At 38.8% G+C, this 27,985-nt stretch overlaps 3 protein-coding genes across 6 annotated transcripts in view; 1 reads left to right on the top strand and 2 right to left on the bottom strand.

The window, feature by feature from the left end:
- The window catches only part of GARRE1 (granule associated Rac and RHOG effector 1), a 51,841-nt gene extending 47,071 nt beyond the window's left edge, over nucleotides 1-4,770 (top strand). For both annotated transcript variants that reach the window (XM_035336432.1, XM_035336431.1), the window contains 4 exons: nucleotides 10-175; nucleotides 929-1,063; nucleotides 1,536-1,614; nucleotides 2,187-4,770. In XM_035336432.1, coding sequence (XP_035192323.1) covers nucleotides 10-175; nucleotides 929-1,063; nucleotides 1,536-1,614; nucleotides 2,187-2,510 — 704 coding nt within the window. In that variant the 3' untranslated portion in view covers nucleotides 2,511-4,770. The remainder of the gene's footprint in view (nucleotides 1-9; nucleotides 176-928; nucleotides 1,064-1,535; nucleotides 1,615-2,186) is intronic.
- A 985-nt stretch (nucleotides 4,771-5,755) lies between these two features.
- On the bottom strand, nucleotides 5,756-6,585 carry SS18L2 (SS18 like 2). The gene is made up of 3 exons (XM_035336437.1): nucleotides 6,432-6,585; nucleotides 6,260-6,336; nucleotides 5,756-6,071 (listed from the first exon to the last, which is right to left on the bottom strand). The coding sequence occupies exons 1-3, from the start codon at nucleotides 6,498-6,500 to the stop codon at nucleotides 5,984-5,986; spliced, it is 234 nt and encodes a 77-aa protein (XP_035192328.1). The 5' UTR covers nucleotides 6,501-6,585; the 3' UTR covers nucleotides 5,756-5,983.
- A 441-nt stretch (nucleotides 6,586-7,026) lies between these two features.
- LSM14A (LSM14A mRNA processing body assembly factor) lies at nucleotides 7,027-26,754 on the bottom strand. 3 transcript variants are annotated; one of them, XM_035336435.1, is made up of 10 exons: nucleotides 26,360-26,754; nucleotides 18,585-18,748; nucleotides 17,595-17,727; nucleotides 15,804-15,923; nucleotides 13,841-14,017; nucleotides 13,473-13,535; nucleotides 12,615-12,794; nucleotides 11,312-11,483; nucleotides 10,181-10,409; nucleotides 7,027-8,381 (listed from the first exon to the last, which is right to left on the bottom strand). In XM_035336435.1, exons 1-10 carry the CDS (start codon nucleotides 26,478-26,480, stop codon nucleotides 8,358-8,360), a joined length of 1,383 nt encoding a protein of 460 aa, XP_035192326.1. In that variant the 5' UTR covers nucleotides 26,481-26,754; the 3' UTR covers nucleotides 7,027-8,357. The 3 variants fall into 3 exon arrangements, with proteins under 3 accessions (XP_035192326.1, XP_035192324.1, XP_035192327.1); XM_035336433.1 differs by having other exon boundaries at nucleotides 15,804-15,926; nucleotides 26,360-26,753; XM_035336436.1 differs by lacking the exon at nucleotides 13,473-13,535 and having other exon boundaries at nucleotides 15,804-15,926; nucleotides 26,360-26,753.
- Between the last annotated feature and the right edge of the window lie 1,231 nt (nucleotides 26,755-27,985).

The raw sequence follows: 27,985 nt of genomic DNA, 5'->3' as shown, positions 1-27,985 counted from the left end.
TTTATTCAGTTGGGTCTGATCCAGAATTTGCCCGCTATGTTGCTGGGGTCAACCAGGCTATGCAACAAAAAAGGCAAGCACAGCATGTTCGTCGTCCAAGCAACACACGTAGCAACTGGCCTCTTCCTGATGATCCTCACAAAACCTGGCCCTTTCCTGAGTATTTCACAGAAAGGTAAGAGATTGGACAGGCTGCTGTTTTTTCTACATCTGTAAAAGCTGCAGCTCATTATGGCAAGAGTGAGTCTTTCCCATGTTGATACTGAAGCCCTGACATTTTGTGTTCCTCAGAGTAGAATGGGTACTGAGTTTGACTCAAACAGAGGAAATAAGGACTTTATTACTGACTGATTCAAAACGTTCCTATTTTGAAAACCTTGAAGTTGTAGTTTTGATGAGGAGTGATGCAATGAAAGTTGCAGCACCTGACTGAATTCAGTTTTCCACATTTTATCCATTACATTACAGCAAGTATGTTAGTAGTACTTAATCTCTTCCAAGTAATAATTCATTACAAAGCAAGTATTTCAAGAACCTCTTTCCATAATTAGAGCTGTGAGCCTAAGGCTAGCTTAAAACCAGTAGAGCAAGTATGTATTCTAGCTCAGTTTTGCAGTGGAAGAGCCAAGAGCTTAGTGATTGCAAAACTAGCAATCATTTGTTTTCCTTTCCTGACCAGGAGACGCTGTGACAGCTTTATATGATTTTAGTAGAATATATAAAGTGACTGTAACTGGTAAAGCAGTGATGTGATCATTCAGAAGCAAAAATGTGAAAGTATTTGTGTTCCACGTTTTACAAAAATACTGAGATTTCTTTGTGCTTTGTCATCTGTCACAGAGATTCGGCATAGCGAACTAGGGCATACAGTCTGGACCAGGCACCATTAAGTACAAGGACTAATATAATACACCTTTTTGTCTTACAGTGATGTGACAAACAGCTGGTCTGGTACTCAAGGAGACTCCGCCAGCTCAAGTGATGAGACCTCTTCCGCCAATGGAGACAGCTTGTTCTCGATGTTCTCAGGGCCAGACCTTGTTGCTGCTGTAAAGCAGAGAAGGTTAGCAAAGACCAGAAATACACACCACTTTGTACGATTTGTGTGCTTTGATAATTTGAGTAGCCACACAAAGGATTTAACTCCTGCCAATTAGATGAAGTCACATGAATGTCAGTGTGCATTCTGACACTGGATCAGTGTATAGTGTGTCTGATCTTAATGCTAGGAATTCACAGACTGGGTTGTTAGCAGCTAAATCTTTACACAAATAAGCACCTGTGCAAATAGCCAGTTGTTGGCTGAAACTCTGTATCTGACACTTTCCCTTTCAATAATGAATTTCTTGCTGCAACAGCTTGTATTTTTACCTGTACTGAGGAAAAACATGCAAAATGATGAAATATTAGTACATATTCTGGGCTGTCAAATATGACAGACTGAAACTACAGAATGGTGTATGGTAGTAGCAGATTAATGCAGGTGACTCATTAAGGAAAAAAAAAGTAAATATCACTCTTCTTTTTTGGGGCAGAAAACACAGTAGTGGTGAGCAGGAACCTAGTACGCTACCATCGCCACCTCTTCTTTCTGCAGCAGATGACCGTAATCAGGTAAGCAGAAAATGGATTTGCTTAGTCATTTTTCTTGCATGTGTGTTTCGGGGTGTTTTTGCACTAGGAAAACAATTAGAAGAGCATCTATACCTCCAGACTGCTTACCTCACCTAAAACCCAATTCATTTCCACTCAAGTAATACTAGATTTTTTTTTTATCAGTCACCAAATTTAGATATTAAAATTGAAAGTGATTTAACTTTTCCCTTGTAGCAAAAATTATCCTGATAGAGAAAACAAGGTTTCACATTAAGCGAAGAGGTAACACAGGCAACTTGAAATGTCTATGCAGAGAAAACTGAAGTGTCACCAGTATCACTTGTCTTACCAGAAATTTGACTTATGGCAGGGCTACTATTAGTAAAGCCAAATGCTTGAGGTAAATAAAGGTGTTTCAAGAGGCAAGTAAATGAGTGAGTAGTGTGTGTGTGTGTGTGTGTGTATATGCATCAGTTCTATTTTTAAAGATTAATCTTCTGAAATGTTATAGAGGAAATATTAAGTATTGTCTCACAAGTGTTTTGGTCAAACAAAACCACAAAACAACAACTAATTTATTTTTTTTCCAGGATAATAAAACCAAAACCTGGCCTCCAAAGGCACCCTGGCAGCATGCGTCCTCTGTCACGAATACACTACCCAGTCAGAGTGCGTCTTTGTATCCCATGAGCAGCCCTGTCAGCCAGTGGAGCGACACAATGCAGATCCTCCAGTCACCTGTGTGGGCAGCAGCCAACGACTGCGCCCCAGCAACAGGAATTTCCTCTAGCTTTGCCTATGCGCAGCAACAGCAATCGCAGCAACAGGCTTCCCAGCACAAACAGATGAATAAGGGCTTTAAATCTTTTCCAGTAAAGCACGAACGCAGACCATCTTACCTGCATCAGTACTAATTGCTTTTCATATTGGAAAATGCAGCACAGGGCCAAACAGTCATAAACTACATATCCTTTGTTTCACAACTGTGTATTGGCTAGATCCTGTTTATCTCATTAAATATGGAGTTGAAGGGGCTTGGGGCTGGGGGTTGAGGTTGGGGGGAGGATCTACAAACTCTTGAATCTTATTTGCAGTGCTGAGCAATATGGCCAATATGTTTGTTTGATGTACATGGAACAGCCCAAAACTGTGATTTAGAAATGCTTTTAAAAATGTGTATATTGCCTTTACTTTCAAAAGCTTTTTTAAAAAGACTGCTGAAGGACTACCATACAAGAAACACTGTATTTTATAGCTATTTTTCATATAGATTTATAGTTAAACATCTTACTGAAACACATTGAATATATTGAAGCAAATATATAGTGGTCACTTTGCTCAACACTGTGTTTAAATTTATAATGGACAAGCTGTAAAGTCTTTGTATTCTCCATAAATGGCCTTTGGGCAACTTTTTTTTTTAATGAAGTATAACAGCAGCTTTTCACGTGCCACACAAGTGAGTTCATTATGAAACTGTTGCAGAAACAGTTGCAAAATTAAGTTTTGTGGTAGTTTCCTTACTCTAAGTATAGATCAACTGAACCACTCAAATTTGTGTCACAAATATAATCTGAGCTGCTTAAAGTAGATGGCATCTGTGTGGATAATGTGACACTGGTTTTCAAATAAATACGTAACTTGTTACAGTTTCATTTGGCCAAAGGCTTTATCCACACAGTGCTCCTTAAATGTGTGAAAGTATAGCCTAAAAGACTACTTGCATATATTTAAAGTCTTATTTCAGATGCTACAGTTGATTAAAAAATAATAAGTAAAAAAAATAATTAAAAAAAAAAAAGTGAGCTGGCTCAGAAGATACTAGAACTGAAATGTGGGGTAGCAGTTAGCTAAAAGAACATTATTTTTTTTAAAAGGATAAAGTAATTATTTGCAGTCAATATGTGCCATTAAGTGAACCTGTGGAATTGGGAATAATATTCCAACCAAAGTGGATCTGGTAGTGACTGGTGCTTAAAAAGTGAAGAACAATGGTGAATATATGTATAGCTATCCCACTGTATATTAACTGAGATTACAGAGGATTCTTTATATAGTTAGAGCTTATTTAAATTTTCATATTTCATCTTTGAAAGAGTCTAAAAACCACAATATTTTCTGGTATAAGAGTTTTGACAGTATTAATCTTATTTTTGTATTTTTCTTAAGTCATATCATTCTAATATGTTAACTACTAGTAAAATGGGTTATTAGTTCTAGCTACATAATTTTTCAATGAAGAGAAAGCACATTTGTTGTTTTTGTTTTTACAAACTAAGTACATCTATATCTAAAGATACCAAAAAATAAATACATTATATATATATAAATAGGTATACACAACACTAAAACTATTAAACGTGGGTGTTTAAGACCCATCCACCTTTTTGTTTGTATGGTGACGGGCTGTATTTGCAGGCCCAGATTGTTACCTTTTTGTGCTGTTTGAGGATGCCAATGTTGCCTGTATTTATGATATTGTCACCATGTTTTCTGAAACTTCATACTTACCATGTTTACAAAGATTTGTTTGCTGTACATAGACTTTTTACAGTAATGTGCTTTGCACAATCAGTGTGGCTTGTCTGTAAATTGTTAATGGTCTGTACTACTATAATTTTGAAAACCTTCTGCTGAAAATGTTAGTGGTTATTTAACTTGATGAATGGTTTTGAGTTTACTAAATCTTGTCATTTAGATCTAATATTAAATCCTAAATTTGGTTGTACTTACTGGTTATTCATACTAAGACCAAAATGGAAGTTACTGAAAACACTTAATTTTGAACTTTCCTAACAAGTGCCAAAAATTACTGCTCTAGTTTTTGCAGCTGATTCATACATAAAAATGCTGGCAGGTTTCTGGACCTACATAAGTGAATTGAGGAAACAAAGTTTGTCTGCATTTTGACCACGTAGGTGCTACTTTGTCCTTTGCTTCCGATTGTTCTGAACACTGGTAACTTTAAGAATTGTTGCACTTGGCAAATGAGTCTTGCCGTTAAATTTCACTTACACTGCCAAGTGCAAGGGTTTGGTGCTTAGTTAACTTACCCTTATTGCAGTGCTTCTTGTGAATAGCTAATGCTTCTGAACTGGAACTGTACATTTTGTATTTTAAAGCTTATGTAAAAGTAAACTATTGCTTTATTAAAGATATACATTTAATAGGTCATACCTGTTTAAAATATGCACCTTACTGAAAATAAGCAGCACCTTAAACTAACTTGGGTTTGTAAACAAAGATCTTACCATCATTAACATGGGATTACTTAACAGTTCGAAAATTGTCAACTGCCTTCTTACTGACTCATCATAGAAAACTGAACTTTATGCACTGTACAATCTGAAACATCTTTAAAGCTCTTCTTTTGCATAGACTGCACTGAAATGCATGATCCAGAAAAGGCCTTAGCATTATCTTTGAACTAGTGCAGAGGAACACTGCTAAAACTTGTTAATTTTTTTTTAAAATTGCCTGTTTCTGGCAAGGGATATATTTTTGGTGGTAGTGAGTAGTAAGTTACCTCTTTGGTTTTTTTAATTGGGGGGAGGGGTATATTTCATTTAGGTTAATTGTGCCACTGGAACGCTGACTCTGGTGTACAAGTAAACTGTGCTCTTGCTGAAGGTAAGTGCTGACAAACACCCAGGACACACATGAATCCATTCTGACTGTGCAAAAATTTACTTATTCACAGAGTCCGTAATACAGAATGTTTCAAGCAAGAATGAAAAGTCCTGCTGCAAGTGGAGCTAATGGAGGTTACAGTTCTCCCTTCTACTTAACTGCCTTATGTTAGGCAACAGCCCCATCTTCCCTACAAAAGTTCAAGTTCCTATTTCACTAAAACTTTGTTAATATGTCACATTAATCCAGAATCCACTGCTTTACAAAGCACATTGTTTTGTTTAAGCATAATTTTCATGACAAAAGCTAACAGAACAGTCTATTGCTTGCATATTTGGCAGCATCTACCTTTGTCATCTTGGAGGTAGAAAAAAAGTACATTACTACAGGCTTGCCCTACTGTTACACAACCTGAGCCATGAAACAGTCTCTGCCTGAGTCCACAACTCTTTGAAGAACAGCAGTGGTGGTGCTGTCCTGACAACCCTGCTTCCTTTCAGAAATACACTAAAGTTTTTCAAAGAGAAAAAAAAAAAAAAAGGACGTGTCAATTACCTCCCTGAAGCTCTACTTAAACTAACAGAAGAACCAGCTATTCTATCATTACATAAAGAAAGTCCAATCACATTTTTAACATAAAAGTCTGACTCTTTACCAGCCTTTCAGGACTACGCCTTCTCAGCTCTCAAGGTGGGATCTACACAAGAGTTTCTACAGAGTCTCAAGAACATCACTGCGTGTGTGCAGCTACACGCCGTCAGTCTGCCGCCTTCTGCGTGCTGGGCGGCGTTGCGTCAGCGATGGTCGCTAAATAAATGAGGTTTCTGTGCAGGATGTGCTGGTACCTGTGAGAGGAACACACAGGTTACGTGGGAAGGACGTGACTGCCTGTTCGCGAATGAGTCACCCGGCCTTTAAGGAGCACTCTGGTGATCTGGCCAACAGAGGGAAAGATACCGCCCCACAGCCCAACAAACCCCCCGTCGGCACGCAGGGGTGCCCGCCCCTCAGCCCCCGCCCCGCCCCCACTCACTGCACGCAGTCGGTCGCCCGGCCCTTGCTCTGGTACTCCACGATGCAGCGCACCAGCTGGTCGTTCTCCTCCAGCAGCTAGGGCACACACACACAGCGCGCCGTCAGCGCCGGCTCGGCACCGGCCCCCCCCCCCTTCACTCCCCGAGCCCCCCGCGGCCTCCCCCCCTCACCCGCTGCAGCGTCTCCTGGTTCACCTCCGCCTTCCCGCGCAGCCGCTCGGGTACGAACGCCACCGACATGGCGCCGCCGCCGCCCCGCGCAGCGCCTGACGGGACACCGCGGCCCCGCCTCCCCCTTAGCCCCCCTCCCCGCTACCCCGCCCTCCCCGCTGCCTCCGCCCCAAGTAAAGCCCCGCAGCCTGGTGTAATTGAACAGTTTATTCTGGTTTAATTTTTTTTTTTTTTTTTTAAAAAAAAAGAAACAAGACCAAAAAAAAAACAACCCCGGTTCCCGTCCCTTTGCCGCACACGGTACACGCCCGGCACGCCACGCTACCGGGGAGCGCTGCCTTCACACCTCGCCGGCCCCGCAGGAGCACGAGCGCTGTTAACATGCAGAAACGTTACTAAACAAGGTTATCTAACTCCTAGTGACCTTAATAAGGAACCAATTACAAAATACTTCCTTGTAGTGCTATACAAAAGTTATAAAATTAAGATTCTATCAACCACTTTTAAATATTCCAATTTTTCCAACAGTGCAGTTTTCCACATCTTTATCACCACTGAGTACTTTGAAGATAAAGTAACAAAAAAAATCATCAAATTAGGTCAAAATGTTTTAATCTTTGGATCCCTTTATTCCTGTGGCCTTCATATACATATACAGACACAAATGACCAGGTTTCTATTTCAGCATATCAAAAAGTTGTAACTAGTCATTCAGAATTGGCAAAAAGTCCATACTATGTCATTTGCGGATTCACGGTCTTAGAACCAGGTTTTTACCGTCTCCAAGCTACGGTCTATCAAAATGCAAACAACTCCAAACACTAAGAATTCTTTAAATTGCTTATGTCTACGGGTATTACATCAAAGTTAACATTTCAAGAACTGACAAATGGAGACATACTTTTTGTCCCAGGCGTGCCAGGAGAATCCTTTAACTCACGTGCCCGGTCCATTATTAAAAAAAAAAAAAAAAAAAAAAAAGTTAATATTTATCACTAAGTAAAATTAATTGCAAATTGACATATGATTTTTTTTGTCCTTATTCGAAAATATATCCTTAATTTGGTCAAATCCTGTGATATGCCAGAAGCTACAAAATCAATTTCTTGCAAGAAAAGTGAAGAGTGTATCCAGTTTTATGTAATGGAAGAACATTTTCAAATCTTCATTATACTCCAAATATAAAATCAAACACTTAAGCCTGAAAAGCTGCTAAAGAAAAAAAAAAAAAAAACAACTAATTCAGTGTTCTTCAGCATATCAACTTCTGCAATAACACAGTATGTTTGCCGACTTAAAAATGTTTATTCTTTAAAAAATTAGTTGCTTTTTATACAGCTATACAAAGTTTGTAATGTTTCTTTGGCAATGGGATATAATGGAATTTTACAACTATATAAAAAGTTTCCTTTGCCTAAGAAACAGTATTTACTGTGTGTACATATCTGACTGACAAAGCAAGTTTTCTACTGTCCAGCACCCTAGTTGATAAAGTACAACTATCTCAAAAGGGATATTACAGGATTTCCAAAAAACAACCTTCAGTGGATCAGAACACTCACAGTATCGACGGCCTTCTGCATACAATTGTCCTTACAACTTGAAGCAATTATCAAATACAGTTTAGTAATAAGAAAAATCCTTTCAGTGATGAAAAAATACTTAAACTCCATCGAAGTACTGCTTTATAATTAACTATACATAAGAAATTACTTATCCTTCTGTCTCAAATATATTTAATGCTCACTGTTTTCAAAGATGGCCATTTTTCAAAAAGTAACTGCATTACACCCCTTTGAAATTAAATAGTTAAATCCCAGTGCTGGTGACAAGTATACAGCAAATTAACTTCATTCTTTGCAGAGATTGAAACTAATTCTCTGGATGAAGATCTAGACGTTCACGCAGTTTCAGCCTTCCTGTAGACTATGCAGCAACTTTGTTGTCTTTCTAGAGGGAACAACAGTAGAATGTTACAATTAATTTTGCAGTAACAAAAACAACAGATCAATTTGGGTAACAGCACTGGGAGAAGATGCACTGTGATGGCTACTACTCATGTTCCAAAATCAGAAAGGAAACCTCTGTAACTATTAGTATCTGGTCCAAGCACCCTCGGTCTAGCACAGACTGAAGCAGCTACTCACTGACTACAAGTATGGCACAAATCCTCAGTCTTTACACCACCTCCTACTTAACTGGAAGGCTGCGAAGCTTTTTCATTCACTATTCCAACCTTTGATCTTGAACTCCTCATTCCAATCCATGCTCAGCTACCGAAAGTATCTTTAAATTACAGGATTAATTCTTGCAATTTAACAAAGGAATAACTGAGGGACAGTCAGAAACCTTTGTTATGAAAAAAGACTTAAAATATATTTTATTAAATTAACTGTTTAGCCAGAAAGCCAGGATTTTGCACTGAGAAATTCTAGCTACTTACAAGGTAAGCTACCAGAAAGTTCTTCTGTCTGAGTCAGAATGTAAGAGGCTACACTTAATTGCATCAGTTTCATTAATTACATTTGTTACTGATTCTGAACAGTACAATTTCTGTCCTTTCAAGTTTAAGAGCATGTCAAAAAAATGGCTTGCACTGAAATAAAGATTAAAAAAAAAAAGTTTCGCAAGCAACTCAGTTCTCCTGATTTATATAATCTGTCTGATTAATTAGTGTTGAAAAAGAAAGCAGAGTTTAGTTTGTTTCTAAGAAAAAGGAAGTGCACCTAAGATACCACTAGCACAGAATACGTTGCTTTGCTAGCTGAGGGTGGCTTCTACTTCTGTCCTTTTCCTCTGAATGGCTGATAGGAACAGGAGTTCAGAATAGGACATCTTGACAGCTTTGCAAAAGCAACTATCTGCCCAAGTACACTGTAAAAGGAAGGTTATGCTTTTTAGCTGCCATAGCTCTTGCTGAACAAACTACTATTTCTACGTTTGCATCATGATGAAAGCATGTTTGTGTATCAGGTTACTTCAGTTAACAGGCTTACGTGGTGGTTTGTGCATAATGCTTCAAGAAATTTTGTCTCATTCGTATGCAACTAAAATCAAAGTAGTAATTTTAACCTTTTTAAAACCACCTTCTCTACAGGATGGGCAAGGATTTTCTCTTTCTGCTTTTATGCTTTATCTCCCACAGTTCCTTTTTACTATATGAGTGGCTGAAAAAAGTAAATCGTGACTTAGCTTTCCCAACAGCTATTTAACTACAGCTTGACGTAACTACAAAGTGTGTGTAACAAGCTTACACAACTCAAGTATTTTTTGGCCTGCCTTTTGCAAAAGGTCATCTCTACACTTCAATTACTATATTTTAGTGGCTATATAGGATATTAGAAGTATATAAACTTTGTGCCAACTCACAATGAAGTCAAAGAAGTTCCTTACACAGTGTAAGCCAGTTAAATTCCTCCCTCTCAGCCTTCATGCTTTCCATACTGATATGAAAAATGCTTGCAATTCATATTTCAAATACATGTATTGGATCTGTAAAATCTTTTACATTTTTCTTCAAATACAGGTACAGAACAAATATTTAGGGCACCTGAAGAAAGGTAACTTCCACTTTTGGTTGTTGTTGATTGTAAAGCAACGCTAGGTAACAAAAATTAACAGATTTTCAATTAAATACTGCAAAATACTATTCAAGAACTTCTAGTCCAACATCAAAACTAAAAGCAGAAATTTTACCACCAGTTTCTGGAGCAGCTGAACAGGTTGTAATAAGATTAAATATATTTTACCCTATATTCAAAGTCAGCAAACTCCCTGCCTCCACGACCTCCTCTGAATCCACCACGAAATCCACGGGGGGCAGTGAAGCCACCTCTTCCACCTCCTCGCCCTCTTCCACCACGGAAACCAATCCCCCCTCTGCCTCGGAACCCTCCACGGCCACGATTGGGGCGCAGTGGTATTCCAAAGGTCTCTGCATTCAATCTTCTTTCCTCAGCCCAGGTCGGTCGCCGCTCCCTGCCACACACAAAGGAACAAGGATTGATTTGTTTAGCTGTTTAAAAACGCTTTCAGAAGGAAGATTGCCTGACTTTGTTAGAATTGCCAGAAAGCCAATGAAATGAAGAAATGATGCATTATCACACAGTAAATTTCCAAATTATGCCTTCTGCAAATATCTGCATTTCTGTCACAAATCATTTAACTCAGCAAAAGGGATATGTTACAGTATTGGTTATAAACTAATACTTTAAGTTTCCTACAGAGAAGGACAAAGTCTGTATTGTCTGCACACAGCGAAATATAATAAAATAAGTAAGAGCTGTCTGCAATTTAAAACAGCAAACAGAAAGTAAGAGTTTGTAGTTACATGTATTTATCTTATCTAGCTGTCACTAAAACAAAATAAAACCCACCCCCCACATTCTTTAATTCAAACTAGGTTAGCAATCCACGTCATCTTGCCTAATAAAAAGGCAACAGCAAAGATAAGCTTTTGTTTTCCTGTAATGCCATCTTCCCATTTAAACAATCCTACTGGCCAAGACAGTTATATAATCTGCTTAGAAACCATTAACAAATCACAGTCAACACTGACTTAACTAAGGTGCTAATTCTGTAACTAAACAAAAAAATAATGTCAACAGATCTGAAAAGGAGATTACACAATATTTACACTCAATTTCTAGAAGCATGATTCTAAAACAGAGGTTAAAAATGTCTTGCTACTAATGCATTGCATTTGCATACAGGCAAAAAAAAAAAAGCTTTCAAATTCCTGTTTTATTTTGTCCGTTGCATGTGGATTTAACTTTTACTAACTTTTGATTCAGAGTTCATCGTAATGAGTAGTGCCAACACTACCTTATGACACAGGCATGCATTAAGTAGACTAACAAGCTTCCTCTTACAGGCCATACCTATTGTCATCACAAGAGATGTTATCAAAGAAGGATTTGGTTTTGTCATAGTAGCAGTTGGGTCCAAGGGGATCTTCTTCATCTGCATTCCCTTCGCTATTTTGGGTGTCAACACCTGAGTCACCTTTGTCTTCTCCATTGATGGGCTTCTCTGGTTTCTCCAGCTTGTCTTCTGGAAAACAAAATTGAACAGAAGCCTTCCAGACCAACAGACTAACCAAAATAGCAAAATACCAGGTATATTCATTTCCTAATAATGCTTGAAGTTCCAACTACAGTTTTGATTGGTACTGAAAAAAAGCTGATGGTTCCACAGAATAACCTGTTACGAACATGAAGTCTCATTCCTAAATGCTTGCATCTCAAAGCTCATGATGTCAGGAGTGAGCTTCAGATATTCCCCTCAGCCCTTTCACGACTCACACTACCACTCACTCAGTTTCATGAGGTGTTTCTATAATTCTCTATGATTAGATTTCCCTTTCTTATTATTCTGAAAATAACAGTATCAACAGCTAACGCATGACTTGTATGCCAACTCATTATCTAAAACCGATCCAGAAGAAGCAAGCACTAGAAAACAAATCCTATGGGATTCCACTGGTGATTTTTCTCTACATGGAAATTTGACCATTAATTTCTACCTTTTAGCCAATCGTTTACCCAAACAGTGAACTCCTTATTTTTTCTGTTACTATTTTGTCCAAAAAAGTAGTAGCAGCCATGTAGTCAACAGGTGGTCACAAGAGAATGAGGTAATTAAAACACAAGCCTGTCAGAAAATAAAACAAGGTCCACGCTGCTAGCACTTCTAACTACTCCTGTGTTTCTTTGGAAAAAGCTAAAAGCAAAGAAACGCCATAAACTTTTAGAAACTGAAGCCCTCATGCATTCTCCAGCAAAGTTCTGATCCCAAACTCATGCTTTTGATCTATTAATAACTGGAAATATGAATATAGATTTTCCTTTACTGCATCTTCTCCAGAACTCAAGAGTACATTAACACTACGAGGTCTTCTGCTCAAGTAATCTACATTTTTAACTGACAGACTTGTTTAAGCATGCCATATACTTGCCAGTTAAAATTCTTTCAAAACCCACACTAAAATGTTAATCCAAATACTTGATGAATTAAGTAGATGATCATAATTTACTTGTCAATTGATTTTTTTTCCCATGACCACAAACAAGACTTAGCAGGTTATACCTCTTAGAAGCTGATTCTCTGAAGCAACATTAAAACTTTAAACAGCAAGACATGCCTATTTTGCCATGCTTAAATCTAGAGCAAGAATTGGTTTACCTTTTAGTTTAAGTTTACTATGAAATTCTCTATCAATTTCCTCCTTGTTGAATTGTGCATTTGCACTTTCGAAGTCAAAATCCTTCTCAAACTTCATTGGACCATCCCTCCTGATACCAAATCTTCCTCGGCCCCCTCGGTGACCTCCACGGCCTCTCCGTGCTGAAGGAGCACCTGGAACTAAAAAAGGGAGATTCTGGAATTAAAAAAAAAAGCAAAATGAACATCACCACCATACAAAAAAAAAAACAAAAACAAAAACAAAAAAACCTCCTGGGATAAAAGTTTGGGACTTCATGCACCCTGCACTATTGTTGTTAAGAGTCCTGTTGGTGCAGCTAATAACTTGTAAACTCACAGTGAATATGGCAAGGACACAGAAAGCAGAATACACTTGGGTAGTAAAAGACTTCCTAGAAGTCATTAAAAGCTTTCTGAGTAAGAGTTAAAATGCCAACGTCTTTCCAGTTAACTATTTTTGTAGCAAGTTACATGCTATTATGTGTATTCACAGATTTATAAACATAGCATGAAATAATACTTTTTAGTTTTTATTTAAATCACTTAATATAAAACAACCACATGATATTGTTTCTTCCATGTTGACTTTTTGTAGTTGTATTTACTCTGATCCAATGCAAAGTTGTTGTGAACTGCTACAAACAACTCCATGAAAACTTTCTAAATACTTAAGGTCTCTATTACTATATTCTGGACTGCAAGAGTTCTGAACACTAAAAACAAAGTCTTTGTGCTTCTCAAAATATACATAATGCTGTAGTTTTTCATAGTCTTTAAAAAAAATAGTCATTGAAATCTGAAACTAGAATGATAGCTATTTCTCAAAACAAGATTTACCAATTTGTCGTTTGCTTTCATTTCTGAGTTCATTTTCTGCTCTTGAAACCTTGTGTGCTTCAGCTAAAGTTGGAAATAAAAAGATGATTTGTTTATCCAATTAGGTATTTTCTACCATACTTATGTATACAACTATATAGTTCAGATTTTCAAAAAATCTATAGACCTATGAATTTAAAATGAGTTTAAATTTTAGTGAAAATAAATGATGTATGTTTGACTCTAAAAAAAAAAAAGTATATAAAATCCAGGTCTCTGCTGGCCAGTCTACTAATGGACACAGGAAAATTCCTACGTGTTAACCTTAAAAAGAGCATTTCAGCTGTGTATGGTAGGAAAGAACCCAAATGACAATTGTCAAAAGCTACCTCGTCTGTGCTCTTGATTCTCTAGTGATTTTTGGCTAGCTGACACCATAGGTCTGGCTGGTACAGGACTCCTTCTCCCAACTGGTGCTGGAGTAGGCATGTGGGCTGAAGCTGTTTGTACTGCTTGTTCCATGGTGGGGCTCCTTCTCAAATGATCCATCTGAGGGCTTGAACGACCTAAAATAAATTAAAAAATACAGTTATTTCTCACGAATTCGAGTTATTGGTCTCAACCAATCTAGACTGACAGGTTTATCTGCCTTACCAGTCAAGACAGCTGTGTCCAAAGAAGAAATAAATATTTCTGCACCCTCAGATCCACTAATCCAGAATGAAGGATATTTAGCAATTCCCCTTCCCCCAGTCTAAAAGAAAAAAATGGGTAGGACAATTAATCCCTACCAACACACATCCATGATGTGCATTTAGCTGTGGAATGAAATTCTTTGGATTGGAGGGATAAATACTATTTCTGCTTCCCTGGAAAGCCTCGTGGAAAGTGACTGCTCCCAAAAGCAGAGATATTGTTATGACACTGAAATTTCATTTCATCTAGCACAACGTTGTATGTTCACTACAAGGTTATGAACAGTGACGGCTAGTGGCAGGCATAATGCAGATGAAGGAGCTGTGAAAGCTTCCCCACAAAGTGCTCTTCATAAATTTTAATTTGCAGCATGAGTGACTGGGGCCAGAAGCATGTTTAGAATGGAGACATCCAATCTGACCAGGCAAATTTATGACACAATACAGATAGATCTGTTGAGAAATTAGTGTGGTAAGACTCAAGTCTCAAGAGCTAAAGGAAAAGAATAAGTATCCCATAAAAAGTAAACAAAACAACAAAAAGAACAATACATGTATGATCTAAGAAACAAACATTCAGAAAAGCAAATACACACAAAGAAACTTGCTGATGCCCACTGGAAATTTTGTGGCAGAACGTTTGCTCATCTGGAACATATGTCATATTAAATCCAAAAATCATACAGGTTTTAATTTCATCTACAGAAAACCAAGCTACACTTTCAAGAGGGAAAAAAGTTAACGCTCAGCATAATTAATTCAAACTATTCTGTTTTCGGTAATCCACTCAACTATTCCTTGAAAGCAGTCCTTATTGGTTCACAAACTTCAACTAGAATTTAAGAAAAGAAGGTTTGCTGTAAGCAAAGTGTTTTGCCTTTTAACATGACTGCAGAAACTTGAAAAAAAGCATCAGGACTATATGTTTGCAAACACTTTTAGTCACAGCAATTAAAACTGGAAGAGCAGGAAATAATGCCTTTTGGATTTTAAGGAGTAACCTTAGCACATTTTCATGAAAAGTGAGGGTGAAGTTACTTGACATTTAGTTTCTTTCCCCTTTGCCACTCAAAAAAAAAAAAAAAAAAAAAAAAAGAATTATCGTTATTGCTGCTTCCCTCCGCAGTATTACAGAATAAAATGTGCAGTTTCTGTTACTGTTAAGCTGATTTAACTCACAATGACACTGTCTTTACAGGCATTCAGGTCTGCTGTCAACATTTTTTATTAATGTGTGTTTATATAAACAAACACTTTTAGAAATAAATATGTAAAAATTGTAGGCTGAAGGACTTCACAATTCAATAAGCATGAACTATCTTGAGCTTTGTCATACTATCAATAAAACTAGGTATCAGATTTCCCTATGTACCTATTTGCTAAAATTATTCAGTTGAATTAAATCTTACTCCTCAATACAGATGTTTTGAAAATAATGTGTTGCTAACACAGTTACCTAAACAGCATACCTAGACGTAGGAAAATAAATTTAAAGAGCAAACACTCTCACTGTTTTGTTCTCTTAATACCGAATGTTTTTAAGACAGAATTGAGTTGTTTGGTTAACATTTCTGGCAACAACCTAAATGGCAGGGGTTGAGGAAATGACTGGTCAAAAGCTAAATCTGGAAGACAAGTAATAGTCAAAATTATTTACCTTGAGACATCTGTGTTTTTAGTGACCTTGCATCTGTTGTAAATGCAGAACCAACTGCAGTGCTTTGGGACATGCTAGCACTGGCTGAAGAGTCTGTTCCAAAAGACGTTAGAGAACCTCCTGCTTTGAAAGAAATAACACAGTCGTAAAAGCTGTTTTCTCTATTTTTTTAAATTAAACTAAATGATTAGTGAAACTCTATTACGCAGTCATTCTAGAATACACAGAACACCTGCTCCCCAACGCTAATTAAGTTTAATGTACATATTATTAACAAGTTGGTAGAACTGTATTATCTAGCTGCTTTTCATTAAAGAAATATGAAAACACTGCTAACTTTAACATTCCAAGTGCTAACATAGTACGGTCATGATAGCATCTTATAGAATAATGCACAAATGCTATTCAGATGTTTTTTTAACTTCATATCTTTCAAACAAAAATATGACTGTCAACTTTTATTTATTGGTACCGAGTTATGGCCAGTTCTTCAGCCTTCGTTCCACATGACTAGCATTTTCACTAAAAACAGTACCATTGTCAACCTAACAGTTACACAAACGCAAGTTTGTGATAAAAGGTGGAATCCAAAAAAGACATCTGAAACTTCACAGGAGCACCTCTGTTCTCTCGTCTCACTCTCAAAGATGAAGGCTTTCACCCTCAGGATTACTGCAAGCTATTTTAGCTGCATTTCACTAAACCAACATTTCACTAAATAAACATAGTGCTAAAGATCAGTTTATCTTAAATACAAATTAAGGTTCTGATTATACTAGGAAAGCACATTTTTATTATCGTGGAAGATTAAAAAAGAAGTAAATTCTGAAGACTTCAGACCAAAATTTAGAAACCACAGAATTTTTAGTATTTTAACTACTTTGAAAATTTTTAGCCATTGCTGTGACACCAGTCAAGTAATACTCATTGTGTTACCATATTCTATTACAGCTGCACTTGTATCAGTGCATCGCACGCCAGTTGCTAAATTGCCATTGCATGTAAGACCTCAACTTTCTTTCCTGGCATCAAAATTCTCATCTAAAAACAGTGATGCATCTACTTAGTCTCTATGCACTGAATGAAAACAAGATAAGCTTCATGCCTATTTTGTTTCTTTGTACTGTCATATGCATCAGTTTGGTTTTGTTCTTTACTGCTGGGAATATAACCTGAGTTCTCTTTTTACTTCAGAAACTTGAAGGGAGAAATGAAAGTTGGTTGCTGAGTCTTGAAGTGCATCTACTATTAAATCTACAGTGGAAAGGAGCAACGCATGTAACTCACAAATACTTAAAGCAATCGATTTCGTGCCAAGCTAACATCTCATGAATAGTTAAGAGGACTGTCCTGGCACATGGACTGCTGAATAATCCAAATCCTTGGTGAAGGAACACGCTACCTTGGTCAGCCTAGGAAACCAGATATCCACAGCACAGCTGTGAGGCTTTTCTAGAGTTGCTGCCTCTATCACTTATGAAAGAGAAAGAATACAAGATGATTATAATGAATACATATATGAAACGTAACGAATTCGTGAATACACGAACCTTTCCTCACTCATCCCTTTGAGGGCGTTTAGTTCTCAATCATATGAATGTTTTGATTTGAGGTGCAAAGGGCATGAAAAACCCACTATTCCTCACCTAACTGTGGGGCTGGTACAGACTGAAGACTTGGGATCTGCCATTAGGATAAAACATTGATGGACTTACACACACTCATCCCTGTCTACATACACACACGGAACTTCACTTACAGGAAAACACAAAATAATAAAAATGAACATACCAACTCCAACAGTGCCAAACTGCTGTCCCACTAGCGGGCTTGGACTAAACTGACTGTACGCAGGCATTCTGCCAAAAGGACCATAGGACCCCACAGACTGGAATGAAGATGTAGTTGAAGATCCTAGTGAAGACTAAAGACAAAAACACAAGAAGTAGGAAACAGCTCTGCAAGGCAAGAAAGGCAGAAACTATTCATTAAAATTTACCCTAACACCACAACTAAAGCTAGAACATACAAAGAAACCCTTAACATCCAATAGCTAGTTTTAACATCAAGACTTTAACCACTTCAGTGCAGAAGCAAAGACAAAAAAAAATAGTGAATTATGCAGATTATTCTGAATGAAAAAACAATCAATAGCTGAAACATTTTCACAACTACATAAACAGTTTAGGAAGTGCCTTCCAATGCTACCAACCTGTGAAAACAGTACCCTAAAACTTGCAATCTTCTCTGGAACCTCGGATACTGAACTTTGCTTTTGTCAAACACCTGTGTAAGCTTTTGTTGACAAACTTGGAAAATGTCACATCTTTTCCATAAAGTTTCAAAAACCACATGACCAATGGAAGGCCCTAGCATACTGAAAGAGAGTGGGCTTATCACTATTACTGGGTTTAGCAATAACACAGTTCAACAGATCTCAGAGAACACAGGCAGAAACAGTTGCATCAGATTCAGAGAGAGACCTTAGAGGATTACAAGTGTACACCTCAAAAAATTCTCAAGATTTTTACCTTACGAAATAGCTAAACAGTAGAAATGAATAAACTTTTGTGCCCAGTGCATTGCACTAGAGTTAGATTTCAACATTGACTTCCAGTTAAAGATAGGATTCAGAAGAGGAAAAAAAAAGTCTTTCCATAGTCCTTTTCACCGGATTGTGAACTTAAAAGCAATGGAGTTTTTAATTTTTAAGCACTCTCACTTAAAGAGCTGCTAGGTTATATTTTAAATGTTTATTGCTTAAGATATGTTTTGACTTACCTGAACAATAGCAGGGTCCTGTGGCAAAGAACACTGAGGCTTTGGAGGTTCACAGACAGTTAGGTCTTTAATGTCACTACCACGGAATATAATATACTCAAAGACTTCATCGCGAGGCGGTATAGGTCTATCAGTTGGTCTATCTTCTGTACCAAAGGAACGAACTGCAGAAGTGGGAATGGGAAAAATAAAAAGAACAAAACACCCCTCATTTAACAAAAAGGTTTCCAATATGCTGTAAAGACCAACAGCCCTAAATAAAAAGAATAAAATTTTGTTTAGCAAACAGTCTAACAGACAGTATAATCTTTACCATTATCAACTGCTCAGACAGAAACAAGTAATTTGATCTTACAAATCTCAGTTAAAATTCAAGCACAAAGATGCCTTTTCTGCTCTTTACTAAGACATGACTTGCACTACCAGTCACAGGTTGAATATTCTGATTGTTTTGTGAGGATGAGGGGAAGCAGCATTTTTTTTTTTATGTTAACAGTCACTGGAGATTAGTTATACTTTCAGGAATGCCAAGTAGCAACAAATGTTGCTAGGTACTTAAAATCAAGTACTACAAGACTTTACATACTTCATATTATGTGTTTGCAAGCGAGGAAAAAGCTTATGATAATTCTACTAGAAATTAAGATAACAAAGATGACCCAAAGCAAAGTATTTTTTAATAGATTCAAGAATCTGAATGGAGATTTAAATTGAAAATTACGATCTCTGTAGTATGCGTAGATAGTTTTCACTTAGCAGAACGTATTTTGCTCATTAGTGTAAGTTTCATACGATTTACATCAATTTAAGTAAACTCACTGGGGCAGAATTTATCTTCCAAAGCACGCCCACATAGTATGCAACATAGATTAAATTTATTTTTATGTACTTAGTTGAATTCCAACAATTTTCAGATTGCATAATGATTGTTATTATGCTTTTCCCTTTCCCCTATGTATAATCACTACTTGCATAGATGGATAATATCGCTTTACTTTCAATACACTCTCCAAGGCCTTTCCTCACCTTAAGATTGCCAACCCTTGCTGAATATAAAGTGGAACAATAAAAAAAACATGTCTATGAGAGCTCGAGTTTTGTAAGCAAAAGTTAAACAATGATTTGAAAGAAATGGAGAATAAAGTATTAGTACCATTCTACTGAACATCAACTTGTGTCAGCTTCGACAATCCCTCACAACTGTCTTTGCTTCACCATTTTAAGAAATTTTTGTTTGCACTGTAAAATAGAGGTCATGCTGAGAAAACATCTGTATTTTGCTTGAATGCATCAACAATCTGCAGACATCATTAGGCATTTATTTACAGCCATAAAATCTCCAGTCAAGGAAAGCAGAGCTTCCTGTAGAGTTGTACAAAGTGATACTGAGTCATTTCTCAGGCTATACCATCTTCCATCACTGTTTTTCTTTTAGTACTGCATGAACAGAACTTATCAGTCAAGTATTAGAAATCTTTTTTGAGAAGCATAACTGAGGGTTATAGAGATCATTCCACACTATAACGAAAAATAAAATTAAGTGGTTACAAACATTTAATTCACACTTGTATCATCTACTAAGCTGAATGTAATCAACTTCCCTGTTTCTGTGTGTCTAAAAGTCTGCTCTGAATGCTACTATTGAGCGTTTAAGGGCTGTCAAAAGGCAAAACTTGGTTAAAAAAGTCTTCTCTCTCTACCAAAAAAGCCCAAGTTACCTGAAGGTAAAGCATTTGTAGAAATGAATTCAAAAGTAACACAGAACAAATTAACATTATCAGTTGGCTGTGTGCTTTACTGCACACAGTTCATTCTGCTGCTTTTTATTCATCAGACCATTCAACTTCAGCCTTGACCAAAGATCCAGCTTCAGTTTCTGGCCATCCTATATACCCTATTAATTAGTTAACTAGTTAATTAACTTGGCTCTTCATTGCATCATTTGACCTGCTGTCTTTGAAAGCATAACAGAAGTCAATTTTGCATTGGTTCTCTCTGGTCCACACTGAGATGGTTGATCTAGTAGCCATTTTACCCACAAAGGTGCACAAAAATGACCAGGCTGTGATCAGTAAGTTACTAAGTATTTCTACTTCCTAGCAAAAGTGACGGAACTAAACAGTAGTAACACCACAGAAATTGGTAGAAAACTAGACAACACATTTAACCTTTATATAGAAAAACTCATCTGATCAACTATGGAAGAAGCCTGCTTTGAAAGCGCTTCTCTTGTAAATCAGAGCTACGCTGGGTGCCTAAGTATATTAGCATTAATACCAACAACACAAGATACCTGGCAATTACCTTTCTCCATTCTAAACTAATAAAGAAAAAGTGAACAACTTCCATCCACTAACAAGTTATGAGAGGTAAAGATATTCTATCATACGTCAACAAGGACTTGTCTTTCTTCACATCATAATGTAAACTTCAAAAGTATTTCTAACACCAAAAATTAGAATTCCCCTGTAACAGATTCAACTGTCTATACAACTAGATCAAGACACAGCTAATATCATCTATGGTTTTGCAACAAAGCACATCAAGAGCTGCTATTAAAAGTTGGGGTCTCTTTTTTCCTCCACCTCTTCCCTGCCCCAAATCAAACTAGTTTTAATGCAACTTATTTCAAGATACAAAAACCATGTTGCCCAACAAAGATTGCATACCCCTTCCCAACAGAAATAAGCTCCTCCAGCATAGTGTTCACCCTTTCTCTCTCACCCAAAAGCAATGAGAGTAAACACCCAGAGTCTGGTTTCTCTCAGAGGCAAGGAACAACATGGGCTACTCAATGTTTTTGAAGTATCTATCCCAATTAGGTTCTTCATATACTGGTATAACAGTTTTCTGTTACTTTTAATAACTTGCAAAGGGATAGCTGTCCTTACGGTTTCTTCTTTCCTAGGTTGATTAGGATTTAACATAATCTGAACTCATTAGAGCAAAGATCTTCATATTAAAGGTGATCAGTACAGTAGAATATTCAAAAGATAGCTTTTACCATAATTTTGCATAATCAGAAATACTAAGATGGTAGAGTATCAAAAAGATAGGTACTGGAGCAGCAGCCATCTTAGAGCTCTATCCAGCTCACTCTCTTGGGGTATTTCCTCAGACTACTTCCTTCCTCCAGAACAAGGTGCAGTAGTTCATATATAGCAAAATACTGAAGAGCGAGAGGAAATGAAAATAAGCACATGAAAAATAACATCATCTTATAACACTTACCAGGAGTATGGTAAACCCATGCAATCTTACCTTGCCAATTATAAGTTGTTGCCTTTTTTTAAAAAAAATAAGCTAAACCAGTTTATTGATTTGCAAACAAAAACCTATCATCATAATATTAAAAGCAAACTTATTTTGACCAACCTCAATGTTACGACTATATTTTAATACCTATTACTATATTATACTACTATGGTAGCCATAGAAACCATTGTAACTTTCCCTATCATTTAACAAAACAATCACCTGTTGGATGACAAAAATACTGTTAATCAGAAGCCACGCTTTATATTCTACTAGCAAAAGAGAATTCTGTTCCCCTTTCATGTGAATTATTGCAAATATGCAACCCAGTCAGTCTCTGCACACAGCTCCAAGACAGTCACACCAGCCTTACTTTAGATGTATGACGTAGATGCAGAAAGCAGTCCTTCCCCACTCTTGAGGTGCCCATGAGTTGTTTGGTGACAAAACTGAGGCCACCTCTACCAGAGCAATTCACTGCATCTCTCTCCAACACCTCAGAACCCTTTCCCTGCACACCACTGAGGTAACAGTACTAATGTGAAGGACACGTACCTTCAGAAACGGTAACTCAGTCTATCTTCCCTTACTTACAGGAGTGTTGTGTTAACAGGGAGATAAGGTATGACAGAAGTAGACAGGAGTGGGCTTTGACAAGAGGAACCATTCTGCTGTGACACACTATGCACAAGGCTGGTTTGGCACACCTGCCCTAAACCTCAAGATGTTGGGGGAGCATGTAACTTAACAGACCCTGAAAAACAACTTCATACAAATTTAATAAAACTGCCCCTTCCCTTTTCTGTACCCACCCTTGCACTATAGGGAATACTCAGATCTTTGCACAAATTTAACTTGCTTCTGTCTTCACTTCTGACTCTTTCACACAATTAATATTGTGTAAAAGTGTAAAAGAAAGGGAAGTTTTCTCGTGCACGCATCATTAGACAATGGAAAACACAGGTAGCTGAAAATGTCAGAATTTTAACTACTTAAGTTCATGAATGCAGCTTCATTAGTAGCTATTAATTATAATGGTCCAAATGCAACTCTAACCATGAAGCCCCAACAGCTGATTAAGTGAAAACTGATAACATGATGTCAGAGACTCTCGTTTTCTTATACTCACATCCCTAAGGATCCCTTCCCTACTGTTGGCAGGGAACAAAGCCTCTTCTCAACCAATATGATTGTTCTCACACAGCCTACCTTCATTATAAATCCCTCTCCCTAAGTCAGTGCCTTGAAATAGAAAGCCATTATGTATTACAGGGCTGAAAGATCACAACTACTTTTTAATGCTGCAACATGCAAGATCAACCACAACCAGCCATGATTATTCTACAGCTCCTCCTAGGTAGGACAGCAAGCACCACAGAGAGGAAGTTTTTATGCCTCCTATCTGTGGCTTGCAAACAGTCTATTCTGAAACTGGTTGGACTCAATGATGGTTTAAACAAAAACAAGAAAAAGTGGAACTGAAGGCACATTCCAAACTAATTGAATTTGAAACTTGAGAACAGAAGTGGGCGTTTTTTGTTTCCAATCACTAGCTCTGAGAAGGTGGAAATCCAAAGAAAACATTTGCACTGAATAATATACAAAAACATCAGAAAACTGGGTAACTTGCTTCGTATTTGGAATTCAGTGTCATCTAGACAGCAGTTTTTATTTAAATAAGGATAGACTTGCACAATTTATGAAAGGATACGTTGCCTTCCATCATCAGCCTTATGTTATACTCAACACTTCAACAGTTGCTATCTGCTTCTAACTCACAAGGCCACAACTTTCACTACTGAAAGGATCACAGCTTTGTAAATAAAATTTTGGCTGGAGAACTAGAAGAGACTGCCCCTCTGTAACTGAAGATTACAATCTGTATTCTCTTATCAACCCCAAAATCCTACTTCTGCCCAAACCGCATAAGATTTTAGATAGATTACATTCCACATGCACACCCTCCATCAGTTTAACCTCGGCTTCAGTTTAGCCCACTTAAGCCCAACTGTCAGACAAGTCTGTAGCTATTCAAGAACAGATTCTTTCCCTGCTTTTGCACTTCATGTCAAAAACAACTTCTTCTATTTCAGTTAGGAAAAAATAATAGTAAACTGTCATGCACTCAACTCAGGTTACAGTCACACGCAAAGCCAACTACAGAGTGGAACAAACTGGAAGCAACATTTTTTCTTCCAAGCAGAAGAAGTTTTATCTGTGGTAGAGACCCCAGTAAATAGTTTTGGTTTGACTTCTGTCTTACCACAGAAACAGATAAATATTACCCAATTAACATATTTACAGCTACAGACACTTTAGAAGGAAGACGCATTTTCTTCTTTACAAACAGACCTAGCCATAGTTAACTATGCTTGTCACCTTATATATACATGCTATTATACCACACGCATATGACCTAAGCCTTCACTTATTCAGAAGCCTGAATACTCTATACAGTTGAACATTTTGTTCACAAGCACAGGGAGTTGTTTCGCAGTCTAACATGGCTGTTATCAGCTTCCAGATTAATCTCGAGATTTTTAGTTCCCAGTGGCCTAGAAATACTGGTTTATTCTCTTCTGAATCATGGCACTGTCATTACAAAACACACATTCTTCAGCTAACTCAGCCAAGTTCTATTAAAGCAAATTTAATGGTTTAGATTTACATTTCTGATGAGAGCTACGGGAAGAGAGTAGATTAGATTTGTAACTGTAGTTTGATCCCTCTTAAATAACTACACTTTGGCAGATGTGCCATGACAAGACTTAATCACTCTCAAGAACTCATGCAAGATCAGCTTGGTCAGCACTAAATCTGTCTAATTTAAGGTAAAGCAATCTCCTCAAGGATGGGATTCTAAGTGGTTTTGTACAAACCTTAAGAATCATAACATTAAACTGGAATTTCTAAATTTTTTTTCTTTTTAATCATAGTGCTCATCTTCTCATGTTAAAAAAAGCTACCTGTCCTTTTAAAACAGATGGTTCAATTCCAGCAAGGTAATTCAACCTGAAGGCAACTTTAGAAATAAGTAAGATCGCATCATGAAAGCTAAATGGCCTGTAAATGAACTACGCAAGCCAACCAAACCTACTGTAAGTTGTTTCAAAGCATACATGTAAGAATTCACAAGACAAAGCAATGTATTCCTTAAATGATAATTGTCCATACACTTGGTGGTGGGAGCGGCCTTAAAGTGACATGGCACACAAACAAAAATTACCGCAGACATGAATGAGAGATGAAAGCAAACTGCTACGATATAAACTCCACAGACCAAATACATATATACACTGATCATATGAAGAAATCTATAGACTGGCATTACCCTAAAATTTTAAGCATGCCATATGAAACAGGAACAGGGGCTTGGAATATTCTCAAGTCCCAGAAAATGAGTTTACACAACGAGCGAATTTTAGATGAACTCTCTGCTTTTATATATACATTTAGATTATTTAGCCACACTTCAGAGTCAAGAATTGTAAAGTAAAATACCACCAGGTTTTGCAGAATAAAAAAAAAAAATTAAATAGTAAATTAGATATTAAAAACTCTTATTTTTTGTCCTGAATATTGTACGTTGACTAGGATGGCTAACAGACTTGTGTTGAGAACACATTATCACACGCGAGGAATGGTGAAGTCCTTCATGTGGCCATTTTTAAAGATTCCTTTCTTCCTCTCCCCAGTCTCTGACATTCTCACTTTGTAAGCACATTCTCCTAACTTTCTGACACATACGCGTACACACTTGGGCTTATACATTCTCAAGCCTGTGTCAGCACAGAATTTTGAAGTATACAGTGCCATACAGCTCACAATGAGCTTATGAAGTGAAGTGCTCACGATCAGCCTCTTTGTTGACAACCTAGCACCCATAGTATTTCCTGTAGACCTCAACTGTCTCCTATTGCAAGACGCTGAAGGGTTCAGCAGTACGCGGCCCCAGACCCTTTAGATCCGGAATCCTTATGCAAAGGAGTCCTTCTGCCTGCCCTACTTCCTACTTTCCTTTCCTAACTCAAAAGGGGTCCCACCGCAGAGCTCTGCGTACTTTTCCTCCATCCAGACCTCCTTTAGCAGCCCCTCCTTCCCCCACACTGAGCCGGGTACCGCTCCCAGCTCCTTTTTACGAGGCTGCCTTCACGGCCCCTCTGGCCGCAGTCAGAACTGGGGATCCCCGGGGCGGCGGCAGCAAGAGCCGCGCCGTGCTCTCTGCGCTGCTCCCCGGCCCCTCGCTCGCTTCCACCCCCGCTGCTCCGGGCTGGAGGACGTGCCTTAGGCCCAAACCGCGCGGGCTCGCAGCGCAGCCCCGAGAAGCCCCCGCCGAGCCCTCCCGGCCTGCCCTCGGTATCCGGAACCCCCTCGTCAACACAGGGCCCCGGACGGCTCCGCCGCGGTTTCAGGTTTTCGCTCCGCCGCCGCTGACCCCGCGGCCCCGCTTCTCGCCCGCCCCGCTCCCGAGGCGCGGTTGGGCCTCTAGGCCCCGGTCCTCGGCTCCGCCAGCTCCTCACCCTTGGCCAGCGCCACGGTGGAGTTTTCGGTGTCGATGGTGTAGAGGATCCCCTCATAGCGGATCTCGGCCTTGGAAATGAGGCTGATCTTGCTGCCGATGTAGGGCGTCCCCCCGCTCATGGTGCTGCCTCCTCGGTCAGGGACCCCCCCCTCCTTCCCTGCCGAGCACAAACTACTAAGCGAGCCCGACTCGAAACCGCAGCAGACGCTCTTCCTCCTCCGTCTTCGAGGCCGATCTCCGGCCGACCTCCCGCCGATCCCCCAGCGCCGGCTCCCCCCGCGCAGACTCCCTCAGCACAGCCCGCTCCCGCAGCGCCCTGAAGCTCCCAACATGGCGGCCGCCTTCATCTTCCCTCAGCAGCGCCCCCCCTTCGCCCCGGCCGCGAAATGGATGCCGGGAGCGGCGGCGGTCTCGCGAGAAGTGCGGGGGCGGGGAGAGGAGGGGCGGAGTCGTCATTTAGGGTGCCCGCGAAATTACCTCAGGGCCGCTGTGGGGGCGCTTGGTGCCTTCTCAGCACGTTATGGGGTGCAGGGGTGTTTGGTGCCTTTCCACCGGGTTACGGGGTGCGGGACTCGTCGGCCTCGGCCTCATCGCTCTACTTTCTGGGGCTGTGCGGGTGTTGGGGCTCCCCCTCCCCGCAGCCTGCCCCCTACCCTAGCTTGGGAGCAGCGAGGGCGGTGTGCTAGTCAGGTGGGTGGTTTGGGTTGGTTTGGTAGGTTTGTTCAGTCATACAGAGAGCCGCACAAGTCTAAATGGCAGTAACTAGTCAGCTTCCATTGCAAGGGGGATTCCGTTTTGCTCAGGTGGAGGTGTTGATAGTCAGATCTTACTAAGTGATGCAACTGTTCATGAAACCATGACTTCGGTGTGGAAAAACTCCTGGAAAAAAATACCTTTTTAGTACAGGCAAACACAAAAGAAACTGTGATTTTGAGATTGCACTTTGCTTGTACACCTTATGTGAAAATCATGAATGAGGCTTCATGTTGGAGATGTAGCGTGTTAAAACATGATCCTGCCTCAGGGCTCCTTTTTCAGATTTGCAAGCTAGGAAATTACATGCAATAAAAACTAACTTCTGAAAAGGGTACTTAATAGACTTACAGCAACGGAACACTAGTATGTTGTAAAGGTTCAGCAAGTAGTTTGTTTAAGATAGGACTTCGAAACACAACAGCAAGCCAGATTTTTCTGGAAGAGCTTGGGTGTTACTATACAGGAGCCATGCTAGACTTCTGAAAGGTTCATGCTCATGTAAAACCGTTGATGAAGTCATGGAGGGCTTTAGTGCCCAGGGGGTATTACAGCCATGTATTTCTAGGATATGGTGGACTATTCAAATAAACTGGATGTGTGTGGCCTTATCAAGTCCCTGGGAGACAACTGTTGAAAAGAAGCATCTGTAGCACAGCTCAAGGTAAAGCTACTGTTAAGACAAATAAAGAAACATACCTTGCCTAAGTGATGCTTAGGGTTCACGATTGGATTTTTTCCAGAGGAATTTGAGAATTTTGTCAACCAGCGATGTATAAATGTATTGTGGCATGTTACCACAATATGGCTGTTTCTATACTTGACTTGAAAGGGCATTAAAATTTTTTCAGACTGATGACCAAACAGTAAT

This window comes from Oxyura jamaicensis, chromosome 11, assembly GCF_011077185.1.
Source record: "Oxyura jamaicensis isolate SHBP4307 breed ruddy duck chromosome 11, BPBGC_Ojam_1.0, whole genome shotgun sequence".
NCBI classification, from domain to species: domain Eukaryota; kingdom Metazoa; phylum Chordata; class Aves; order Anseriformes; family Anatidae; genus Oxyura; species Oxyura jamaicensis.
This window is presented reverse-complemented; position numbering and strand designations above follow the sequence as displayed.

Excerpts from the sequence above, each read along its gene's own strand:
- LSM14A (XM_035336433.1), bottom strand. The coding sequence starts at position 26,480 with ATGAGCGGGGGGACGCCCTACATCGGCAGCAAGATCAGCCTCATTTCC. Across the intron at positions 13,536-13,840 it reads GAATCAAGAGCACAGACGAG|CTGAAGCACACAAGGTTTCA; the intron begins GTAGCTTTTGAC and ends TTCCAACTTTAG. Across the intron at positions 10,410-11,311 it reads ATCTCTTGTGATGACAATAG|GGAGCGGCGACCGACCTGGG; the intron begins GTATGGCCTGTA and ends TGTGTGTGGCAG.
- SS18L2 (XM_035336437.1), bottom strand. The coding sequence starts at position 6,500 with ATGTCGGTGGCGTTCGTACCCGAGCGGCTGCGCGGGAAGGCGGAGGTG. Across the intron at positions 6,337-6,431 it reads ACCAGGAGACGCTGCAGCGG|CTGCTGGAGGAGAACGACCA; the intron begins GTGAGGGGGGGA and ends TGTGTGCCCTAG. Across the intron at positions 6,072-6,259 it reads CGGGCGACCGACTGCGTGCA|GTACCAGCACATCCTGCACA; the intron begins GTGAGTGGGGGC and ends TTCCTCTCACAG.